General features: G+C 33.6%; 1 protein-coding gene across 1 annotated transcript in view; it reads left to right on the forward strand.

The window, feature by feature from the left end:
* mmd (disintegrin and metalloproteinase domain-containing protein mind-meld) overlaps positions 1–12,610 on the forward strand; it is a 163,740-nt gene that overhangs the window by 5,466 nt on the left and 145,664 nt on the right. The window contains exons 2-3 of the mRNA XM_090105283.1: positions 3,919–4,067; positions 10,643–10,690. Of these exons, the coding sequence (XP_089961409.1) occupies positions 3,919–4,067; positions 10,643–10,690 (197 nt within the window). The remainder of the gene's footprint in view (positions 1–3,918; positions 4,068–10,642; positions 10,691–12,610) is intronic.

The following is a 12,610-nucleotide window of genomic DNA, read 5'->3' on the forward strand; positions in this document are numbered from 1 at the left end:
ATAAAAATGTCACAATTACCAAATCAGTATTTACTCATTCAATCACTAGGAATCAATTTAAGAAGATTCAGAGTTGGGCAAACACTCGTAAAATCATTCGGGCACCAAAGACAATTGAATGGCGTCCACTTGATGTTGGCACGGAATTACTAATGCCCAACCTCGTTAACGATGTAAACATGGCTCCAATAGGGAGTTATTTATTTTACAATCCTAGTGGTATGGGTTTTGTAATTATAACCTTGGCTTCTCTAATTGAAAAAAAAAGACGGGTTGCACTCCGGGAGTGCCGGCAGTAGTGAAAACTTGATTATTAACGTTGAGGATGTTTGATATCCATTATCCATCCGTCTTACGCTTTTTCTATCAGGTCACGTGTCCTGACGCGAGTTTAAGATTTTATACCCATTACAGAAAAAGTGCTCAACGCCGCTAAAGAAGTTTTCACTTCAAAAAAAATTAAGACAGTTTTTGCTAGAAAAGAAGGTAAGAGCCAATATATTGCACGTAATAAAAGTTGAAACTATCGTAATATTTGTGTCGTAATGCTCGTTAAATTAATCATAGATTTCGTGGAAGAGATTATTATCAATTAGAATCCAGACGGTATAATTTGTTGCCTACAGATTATTAGAAATAAAAATAAGTTTATCCTTAAAAGATTAAAGAGTATCCAAATATAAACCTCAATAATTAGAAGGCCAACAGACAGCTAAGAATTATCTTTTAACATCTCATCAAACTCAGAAACAAAAATATTACTTTACAATTTATTTTCTCTAATAAAACGGGAACATTAACCTCCATTTATATGCCTGTTTTATTCAAAAAAACGTGCACCACACACAGCCATTTTAGCGCCAATCATTAAAAATAAATATTTCACCAAGCCTTGCAGAGCGAAGCAGTGTATTTGAAACATGACAATGGGCTATTGAAAAATAGGCTCCGTTCACAGATAGCGCTAATGAGAGCATGAGATCGCTCAAACCTCCCTAGGCCGTGTTCACATTGTAGTAACCAATTGGAGCATGATACAAATTCAGTTCGAACTACGGAATGACAATGCAGTTCTGTTATAGAAAATTATATATTTGATAAATATGACGTTGGCGCCCAACGTAATGTATCGAGAATGTAGTGTTGGATTTGGCTGATCTTTATCGAGTTATCAAAGATTTTTACACAATTTGCGCTCGTGTTATTCAATTGGGTGTCGGGTGAGAAAGGTCAAACCGTTTCAAGATAAATTAATAAAATTTCAAGGAAATGTTCGGTGTGAATACTAAGAAGAGGGTTTCGGAAATCTTTTGGATAACTTTGCCCGTATGATTATGGCGTTTAAAACGAAATCTTTTATCGGACGTGTGGGTCGTAATTGTGTTGAACGTAACAAGATTTTATCTTATTTATTGGAATCCAAACACAAATATGATATTGCGAACTGCGGGTTGTTCTTTATTTAAACTGTTTATATACATAACTCCGCTCGCCCTGATTATGTACGCATCATTTGACCTAAAATACACCAAACATAAAATGCACTCTATAGCTTTCTGCTCGTGAAAATAAAAATTGCTTAAGTTTTAATATTACACAAAAAAATTCCATGTGACAATCATGATAGAGTCGATATAGGTAACATAAAAAAGCTTAACAGTAAATGAAAATAAGCAATGGTAGAGTGGTTTTTTAGAGAAACTAATCGAAATAATAATCACAAAACCTACTCTTCCTCTCAAGATCTCACAGTAAATGTAATTCTCACGACTACATCACACGTCTAACGTCGCCATTTCATGTAAGTGTCATTGTTCAGTTATAGGCCATCGTAAAGAGGTTTCCATTTTAAACTGGCCTTCATTATGTCGGCTTATTGCAAGTGCATTTTCGTAAGGTATCCTATTCATGCGATGGTAGTGAATAGAACCAGAACTTGATGTGGTCTTAAATTGAGATTGTTTTGATGGAATACGTGAACTTTATGAAGGGATTGTACTCGTGAATCTATGTTAAGTACACTATTATAAGTCGAACTGAATAAAGGAATGAATTTTATTTTATGAAGTTTCATTTTATTTTATTTTACAAATAAGATTTTGATGTCTCCTTTTATACAGCTAACACTTATCCTTTACCTAAGGGGTCGCCTGGTAGAGATCACTCTGAAGTGATAAGGCCGCCCCATTATACATAATACAGCTGTATGAGATTGTTATTTACTTTTCTAATTTATAAAAATATGTCTAATAAAGTGTTATAAGTAAATAAATGGCTTAAATATTTGACGGGAAAATCTAGGTCATACTGAAATTATATGTCCAAAAGTACTTATTTTATATATTTTTACACATCTAAAAGGATTTAATATTTGTAAAATTGATTATAGGAAGCAGGAAGAATTAATTGGTAGTTTGTAGAGTTATAGCGAAACTTTCAATTAAAATAGAAGATAACTTCTTGACATTTCTCGAAATATGGATGCCTCATGTGATCAAATTGTATTTGAAGTTACCAAATACGTTATTAGGTGTGAGTACACGATACACGATAAATTATGAAAATATACATTAAGATTCACGCGAAGGGAATCAAGTTACCTCTGCATTCGGATCAAAAGCTGAGTACAAAATTGAATACATTATAATAATTTGTGGCGGGATCAAGGGGTAAACACAATTTGCGTCGGCTGCGTCCCAATAAGAGCCTTATTGAAATTTTCACAGTATTTGCCGTTGACAAATGCAATTAATCAAAGTCTTTACCAAAAAATCTTTATAAATTGCTTCGGTTGAGTGGCGTTTGTAAATATTTTTTTTACGTAGCGCGAAGAGACTTTTTTTCGATGGGAGCAAAATAATCTCTTTTTCTTACTAATTTATTCTTGTATATTAAGTACATTATTATTCGATCGAATGTTTGTAACTACCTACGCTTCGAAGTGTTTTTCCTCTGTCACACAAAATTTACTCAATGAATGTAAATGTAACGCGCACATTGATTTAATCTGAAATTACGTCATTCTATTAATCTGAAATGACGTCATTCTATTACATAAACAAGTCACTTTTATCGGGATGTGTTTAAGGTTAAGTAAAACTGATGTGAACTAAATCTCGTATAAAATTAAATTTCTATTCACGTAACTCTATATTTTTAATTTGACTTTAGTATTTTATCATAGGTATACTACATATCCGCGCCCGCTTTGTAGAAAACTTAACAAATTATATACTTAAGTATAAGATTCCTTCCTCAAGAACTATCTATTAAAAAAACCTTATCAAAATTCGTTGCGTATTTTTACAAATTACAGCATACCTAGGGACGGACATACAGCAGCTTTATTTTGTACTATGTATCTAGTGAAGACACAATATCGTACGATACTCGGTGCTTGCAATATTCATTGAATCTATTCCTGGATACTTAACTATTTCTTCAACGTTGAATGTCAAAGGGATTGTACGCTTGGTCAACGATAGAGTTAAGAACTTCACTGGAAAATGTAATTGGTATAGCAATTGACATTTACAATTGTACAAGTCGTATTTACAATCGTACTAAATATAGAAGGGATATTATTAGAGAGATTTGTGTAGTTATTTAGAAATTTATCTATGAAATAGATTAGAAAATCGGTTTCGTTGTCAAAATTATTAATTTAAAATCGAATGAATCAATAAAAGTAGTACTTACCTATAATTGAATATGCAACAATAATTTTACTTTTACCCAAAACTAATAATGCTCTCTACCCATATATACATTTATTTTGTAATACATTTAAATTCTTAAATTACACTGCAATTAGCTATCAGCAGCAAGAATCTTTTCTACTCCAAATAAACGGTATTCCTTTAATATCATACTGTTTATATTGTCATTACGGATACCCAAAATCGAGCCTTGTTTCAGAAGAAGTGGAGCGGCTGTTACGCGAATACACCCAGAATCAGGAGTTGGTCCGAAACATTGGTGCCCACTACTACCAGATCATCTACCCAGTGCAGCTGCGGCACCACGAGAAGATGGGCATCTCGACGCGGGAGGTGAATACGCCGAAGGTCAGTAAACTCCGTAGTTTACAGTAGTCAGTAGTAGTTTAAGGCTCCTCCTAGGCAGACGTGGACCCAAGTAGACCACATCGCTGCTTTCCATCAGGTGGGATTGTGGTCAAACGTCAAACTGTAGATCCTTTAGACTATTTATTTAGCTAACCATCGCTTATGGGAGGCCCGTGTCCCAGCAGTATTATACTGCATAAGGGAAACATAATGCGCTTATGATGATGATGATGACTTAGACCATTTATTTAGCTGACGATCGCTTATGGAAGCATGATGATGATGATGATTTAGTGGACCAGCGGTTAAACTAACGCTGAAGAAAGTAAACTGTTCTAGAAACATTTGTCGCATTAGATCCATTCCATTTATCTCTATGGTCTTCTCTATAGTTCTCTTTAAATTGAGCAATAGTGGCAAACTCGATTGATTTTTCCCACCTGCAAATAAGATATGTGATAGTTCTCAAATGAGCGCAATTACACTTCCAACTCCATTGTGATTATAATCATATGGAACCAAAAAAATTGAGAAAAAAGTTTACGTGTTCCCTAAAACATGAGGATGTTCGCTTTACGTGCTCTCTAAAGCATGAAATCTTCCTGAAGCCATTTGAAAATTCCCAACAAACACATTTTGCGCGAATAAAATAAACTACAAGCCCAGCATCAAAGCGTCTCATAACAGCGGGCTAGGTACAAGTCAGATGGACGGTTCTCAAAGAAAATTCTCCCCGCGACATTTCTCGCTGACGCTACACTGGTGATTAATGTCGTCCCACTTCGAGCGACACCGGAGTTTTTCTATTAGCGAAACTTTCCGTCTTAGTACTTTTTGTTTTGTATTAGTCAATGTCGGAATTAACGGCCGTGACGTCACGAGGTGTTGGCGTAACGCGTGAGACGTGATTGGCTAGTTTTTATGGTGATAAACAAGTGTAGGCGTTTGTGCAGCTAGTTTTTATGAGAGCATATTGAAAGGGTCATTTTTCATGATATAAATATGCAAAATAAGCAAGGCTTATAAATACTTCTCTTAGTTTTCGGCTAGAATAAACTAAAATGTAAAGGAGATAAAAATATTTGAGAATCAGCTGATGATTCTCAAATATTTTTTTTTTTATGTAGAGACAAAAATAATTGATAGCGTGCATAGAGTCATTTCATGTTTCGCAGTGTATTTGATTTAATGAGAATTAATATTTGACCTGTTCCTTTCGTAAAAGTCATATTATAAATTATACTCAGCTAATAAGCTTCAATTGAAAAATAACATAATATTATCCTTTAAAAAATATAATTTGCCAATTTTATAGGTATCTTTGCTTTATACTTAAACAATGTTCCACCATTAAGTTTCATCAACAAACAAACGAACAAACACAATCCCTTTGTAATACCAATGATATGCGCAGCTGGAAAATATTCATAATTTTCAAATTCAGCTTTACGCACCTACTCGAGACTCCCGTAATCAAGCCACTTGAAGTTTTGATTGCTTCCAAAATCTTGTTGTTTGAGACGGTGTAAACAATCTTGTGATCGACGACAAACAGCCGAGAATTGCTTAAATATTTAATTTAAAACTCATTATAATAATTCTGAATATTTTCATTATAATATTGCCGAGAATAGATGACGTGTTTATTAAGGAACTAGATGTTAATACTAATTTCGTTTGCTTGGAGATTTTTGGAATTCACTGAATTGTTTTGAGACAATTTTGATAAAGATTGAACTTTATTAATATCCTGTATTTGATTCTAGGCGCTTAATAATAAACATGATATGAAATGATGTCTACAAATAGACAAAATACATTATTTTAATACCTTTCAGACTCAATGAGCTATAAGGAAATCCATTTTGACTTTGCGTAATGTTTTATTTTCAATATAGACGCAGCTCCTAATTAGCTACAAGCGTAGTATATCTTATTAAACACTTATAATTACATATAACCTGTAAAAGGCGTGCAGGGAGGGAGAATCGAGATCTTTTAAGAGTTTAAACAAGTTTCCAACTAAGTTAAATTGGCTTTGGAAGGAATATTTTGCGTGTTAAACTGCTCAAGAGATGAACGTTAAGGCGTAGTTGGAGACTTAAAGCGTACTCCGTAGTTCTTGTGACGGTTTTGATGATTAAGGCTGAGTTTGCAAACACGCAATTCTTAAATGTTGGTTATTTTTTTCTTCTATAACTTTCTAGATATATTTTAAAGTGATTTAGGCGCGTTGAGAGTTATATTTCAAGGTCGCTTCATGGCACGTAATGTAGTAAGGCGAAGATTTTGATTTCTTTTAATCTTACCAAAGAAAATTCACTTCTGACACGTGTGCTCGGCACATAAGCTCTTTTTTAATATGTTGTTTTAGATAACGTAGCCTTAAGTTGATAGGTAGTTATAAATTATGATTACGTCAAAGATTATTATGCTAAGAATAGACTGTAACGTAAAACTCTTACCTCTCAAATACTGTTTGTAAAGATATACGCTATCAGAGACTAAACGTTCTATAAATATGGTGAGGTATATGTCTTTCTTGGAAATTGAGCAATGTTCCTGCACAAATTGGGTCATGTCTCGCAGGGCCAGTACCATAATCTCTTACCCTTCCTGCTGCTCGGGAAATCCTACACTTCAAACACCGACTAATTAGTTTAAAAACGAATTACAACTGTTCCCTTTTCAGTGTATAAATCAATGCTTGATTACATACAAACAGCTCAATTCGTCGATTTGAAACTCGTTTCATACATAAAGGTTTTTTATTGGAGTAAGTGTGTACTAAGAAGTATTTTGTCGTAAATTTTCAGACGCTTTATATTTAAGCTCTAAATAATATGAAACAAATAATGACGTCACATTCTTTAATTCTTTTTATTGGAACCTTTGAATTGATGCCAAATTGGCGCGTCAGAGGGTCACTTACTTATAATGTCACTTTATTGTTTACCGTGTAATAATCTTTCGCCAATAAATGCTTTGGTTTTCTCTATATTTATGTAATGTTCAAAAGCCTTGTCCCCAATTTATAAAAAAAAGTAAAATTCCAATAAGAGTCCGACAAATATTATGTTATCCACAAATTACGATTCCCCTATACATAATGCAAAGGTTGTCTGTCAATATTATCATAATTCTGGCATTCTTATGATTCAAGCCCAAACTGACCTCATATTATGTACTGAAGATTTTCGGGGTTCCGTTTAATATTATCTAAAAATAGCAGCGGTATGCGTTTTTCGGTCATTTGTAAGTTGGAGAGGGAAAAGAACTGTAGAATAATTTATGTAAGATTCAATGAAGGTAAGCTCAGGAGGGGAGATTTAATAATTTAGCAGAACAATTTACAAATTGAATTGAATGTTGATTTTGTTGAAGTTTCAAGGTGTGTACAGATTTAGTGAATGAGAATAAAAAATCTACCTGTATGCTAATCAGTCACTCTAAAGTGACTAACTCATCATTTTAAACGAAAAGGGTTCTCTGTTTAAGTAATAATAAATTTGGAAAATTACATTAAAGTATGTTTCGTATCAGATGAAAATTATGTCTTGAGGAAATTAATATACTGTGTGAGCTTAGTATCTGTATATCGATAAAACCTTTAATGTACAATTCGCAGAATAATCTGTATGAGATGTTTCTGATAATTTTGTATCACGAGTATTTCTAATATCGTCTGCAGCAGCCGTAAAGGGAGCAACTGATATTAAATAACGAATTTAATAAATGCTCGTAGAAAACGATATAATATTAAATATAAGTGTACCTCACAAATCTCTCAGGGCCTGCTTATTTGAGACAAAGCCGAACGGGATATTTTATGAAAATCCAGCGCCGTTTGATGTGAGAAAGCAGCCACGTCAGGATATCTGAGAAGGGAATTCAAAGCAAATTCATTTTTCTTTGACGTAACCGGAGTGTGATTGTAATTCCCTTTTTTGTGAGATTTCCTCATATACTTGCTGTCAAGATCAAAATAGATCTACTGTTTGTTAAAGGGAACGTAACCTTTAATGACAAACATATCCACGTAAATTAATTGCGATGAACCTTGCTTAAAATTCAAGTATGTAATTTCTAGTCAAACCCATATTTCTGTAGTATAAACTAAATCAATTCTTTAACCAAAATATGAGTAACTTTAAGAAGTCATAAACAGCAAACATGTTACATATCAACAGTATAATAAAATCAATGTAACATTCCAAAATTTAACTCTTCACTATGCAATCTTTCCGCGATGAATTTCCATACAAAATATAATACAGGACAAAATACCGCCGCTTGTCTCCTCTTCCCAGTCGTGTATTTCACGATATTTTTCTGAGGACTAATTTCCTCAACGACCCTCCGGGCCCTCGTCACAACATTCTTACTTTTGTGCAATTTCTAGTTGAAATTGTGCGTGGTAAGTTTTCGCGAGACGCCTTTTTATTTAATCCCCGTTTAAATGCGACACTCCTGTTGATGTTAATTTGTTTTTGAACGATGTTCATGTTTCTCTAAATTAAATAGTTATTTGAAACAATGGAGGATCTTTTCTTGTTTTTTAAGTTCATTAAATTAAATTTAAATTTATTTATTTTCTCATCGCAAATGCACAATCAACACATACGTTGTTAATCTATATATCTTAACAGTAACATTTGTGAGAGACTGTTTCCCGTGATTAGTATAAAATACTTGTGTTACATTCATTCATTATGAGTGTCACCACAAGGCACTGTTATTTTAACCTGACATACAGGTTTTACCTAGCTTGGGAGTCAGAGACTTCAGTATTTCAAAATGTTGTATTCTATTGTCAATAAAGAATTTTTATTTATTATTTATTTTATTTATTTAGATTTTTATGGTCATTACGCTTTTAAAGTGAAACTTTTATTACATCGTCTCAAACTTTTTGGTCTGTGTAGCGCATGTCGCGTGACGGTCGGCTGCCGAGTAGGTATAAAGCAGTGTTTGGAACCGTACGATAATTATCGTACAAATACGATAATTTTCTGCCTAAGTTTCACTTTTACCGTGGTTTCATAAAACCACACAACATTTTTCTAAATCATATACTTACCTAATAAAGTTTAAATAATTATACTTACAGACGATACTTACGTGATCTTTACAATATATTACATAACATTTTAATCGTTTAACAGTACTAAGTTTCCGCAATCAGTATGTAATACTAGCTTATGTTCAGATATGACGTGAGATTTTAAGGTGGGTGATGTAATCACACAATGTTTTCACACCACGTGATTTACAAACTAATGCTATCTTCAAACAGATCCGTAGTAACAAGTATAACGTTATATACCATGTTCTGATCTTGACGGGTTTTATCATTCCGTCAGTTTGTTGAACTCTGATATGCCTTCAAGCTATAAGATGCTGTGCCATTGATCCGTTATCTTAGTTTGCCCGTTTTACAAGATAGAAACTTACCATAAAACAAACATAACATAGAAATTACGTAGAAAACGATTATTAAAGTATACACTCAGCGAAACAAATAACAAAGGGTTCATCAAGTTAATCAATTAATTTGAGAATTTTCAAAACATTAGTGCCAAAATAACCGTTCAAAATATTGCTACAATATTAACTTTATTATAAAGTCTGTTATAATTGTCTTAAGTTAATTGTAGTCATCGCGAACCAATCAGAGGTCTTGTAAATGATGAGAAACCTAATAACGATTGGTTAAAGCTTCCCTTCTCTCTAAGAGCTGCGTACATTACTTAATTAGACAGTAGTCAGTTGAACGCGCCTCTGCTTTCAAATTTTGTCAAGTTAAAATTAGGAAAAATTTCCCGGAATACACTTCCAACTTGGGCATTATTGAGTTTAAACAACACCGAGCTCACACGAGCTAATATTTAGAATATTCTGAACTTTATTACATTCACAGTTCTACTTTTATATTATCTGTTTTAGTTTTGGCCGTTCAACCCTTAGTGACGTCATACGCCTACAATACTGAACGAACATAACCTCAAAATTCACAACAATATCAGATTATTAAATTTACGCATACCATGGGCCGCCAATAATGCCGCGGCCGAGTTGTTTTTCAATACCGGCCAACTTTAACCGTTCCGCTGGTTGTTTTCGACTTTGCCCAAATCCTTGTAACAATGTTTTCCCCAGATTATCCGACATCAAATAGTTTATGTTGAAAGTTTGTGGGAAAGTTAATTTGGTTGGTGAATTTCAATAATTTTGCGGGTTCGTCTCACGTTCTCTTTGCGCAATGGCGGAGCTTTGATGTGGGCTATCATTTAATCTGTTAGTAGTTTGTTGCTGAAGGTTATGCTGAGATAATTCTGAATCTATCGACTTTAAATGTGCCGCACAATGCTCTAATCGCTGTCGAGTTGGAAACTAAGCAAGGGGAGCAAATTAACTATGGCGTGTTAATCTAACTATTGTACAGTTATGTCTTTCTATATATATATATTATGTGCTATGGACCGATTAAAATAATAGCAATATTGTTGTAACATTATATCCATCGTAATCCGAACTTGGATACTAATGTATGTATGTTTCTTTTTTTGCAGCAGGGTCGCTACGGACAGGAATATCAAGGAGTCAGCCGACCACGCTCAAGAGTAAGTTATTATCAATAAGTTTCTTTGTAGTAATATTTTAAAAATTAAATGATACTCAGATAATACATTTTTTTATATTTTCCTGACATGTATTTTATTAACAAACTAAATAATAGCTTTGAAGTGGATCACGAGATTTTTGCGTAACATGACAAGAAACAGTTTGTACACGATTCTTCATTTCCTACAAATTTTTCGCATTTTTATCTCATAAACAATGCAAAACAACAATTTATTGTCCATACACAGACCAACTGAATAGGAAGTTAATAAAATTAACAAGTAAAATAATTAAATATGCTCTTAATATACCAATATCGATCCGCATTTATTAATTACCCGAACACACAATAAAATAAAAACAACAGTCTACAACACTACCCGAAACAAAACTTTAAAAGTTAACAAACACTTCTTCACAACGTGATCCTGATTGCTGGCCAACAACAAAAAATAATCATTAGCCGATATCTTCGATACAAAAACAACGCGAGGCTCGCCCGCCGTCTTAATTACAACCCGTGATCACGGCTCCCAGTAATTATTTTCCCCCCTTCCCCATTCCCCTCCCCCTCCCCCCATCCCTTGATATAAAAAAGGGGAAAATTCAATCACCGGCATGACAGGAATATTTCGAACGTACCTAAGCCATTTGTACCTACCAGCTGCTAATTATAAAAATGGATTATTTTTCGGCATTCAAGGGAAATGCTTTCGGGGAAGTGTTTTGTTTTATAAATACAAGGGAAGTATTCAATTTCGTTGTTATAAAGACGGTGGATTACTTTTTAAGTAACTTTTAAGAGGTCTGCAGTGTGACTGGATTTATGGGTAGAAACATCGAAAATATAACAATTAAAATTGAGTATTCTTGTAATTGAGTAACTCAAATTATAGATAGCTGTAAATATAATATTGGTCAGATGGTTGCTATTGGTTACGTAACAACGTGATTCATCTGAAGCATAGAAATCTAAATAACAAGACACATAGAAGTGCTATAATGTCATAATTCGTATGAAAACCGCTGTCGCCAAAATCAACACATTCAATCCGAAAGCTAAACAGTACACACAAGTAAACTATGCCTTTTATTGGACAGCTTGATTTTAGTGAAAACTAACTTATCTATTAAATTAAGCTTTTGAATATGTATCCTAACGCACGAATTTACGGTTTATTTTAGAATAACATCCCTAAGTATATGAGACTTTTTGCTCCAATACGAACAAACGTGATAATAAGAATGGTCGACTGTGTCATTCATTGTTATTTCTATTACTATGGTGACACTCGTAATACTTGTAAATCTTCTTATATATAAAAATGAATCGCAAAATGTGTTGGTAAGCGCATAACTCGAGAACGGCTGAACCGATTTCGATAATTCTTTTTTTATTATATTCCTTGAAGTACGAGGATGGTTTTTATGTAGAGAAAACGTAAATATGTACCACGGGCGAAGCCGGGGCGGACCGCTAGTATTCTATAATTTTAAGGAAAAACGGCATTATTTCTAAAAAAAAATATTTTCCGATGAAATATTATTCCTTTATAAGTATAATTACAACTTGTGGAAGAATTTGCTCAATGGGAATTGCTGAAACACACCATGTATACACTCATACGTCTCCAGAGCAACTGAACAGTGACGAATGCACTGGTGATGTGCAAATCACCTGAGTGGCGACAAGGTCACGCACGCTTACGACTTCTAGTGTCTTGTTATTTAGATTTCTATGATCTGAAGTAACAAATACATTATCGTTTTTGATTCTCATGAGACTTCTCTACTTAACACAAAGGTAATGTTTGTTTTAGGTGTTTTATTTCTACACCTAGGATATTGAAATACAAATATTTTAAAGCATTGAATATGGAATACTACTTAATCCTTGACCAAGTTTCAATTAAATTTCA

The sequence above is a fragment of the Colias eurytheme genome, chromosome 9, assembly GCF_061535395.1.
Source record: "Colias eurytheme isolate Ceu_HAF_F1 chromosome 9, ilColEury1 Martin Lab GWU primary, whole genome shotgun sequence".
NCBI classification, from domain to species: Eukaryota; Metazoa; Arthropoda; class Insecta; order Lepidoptera; family Pieridae; genus Colias; species Colias eurytheme.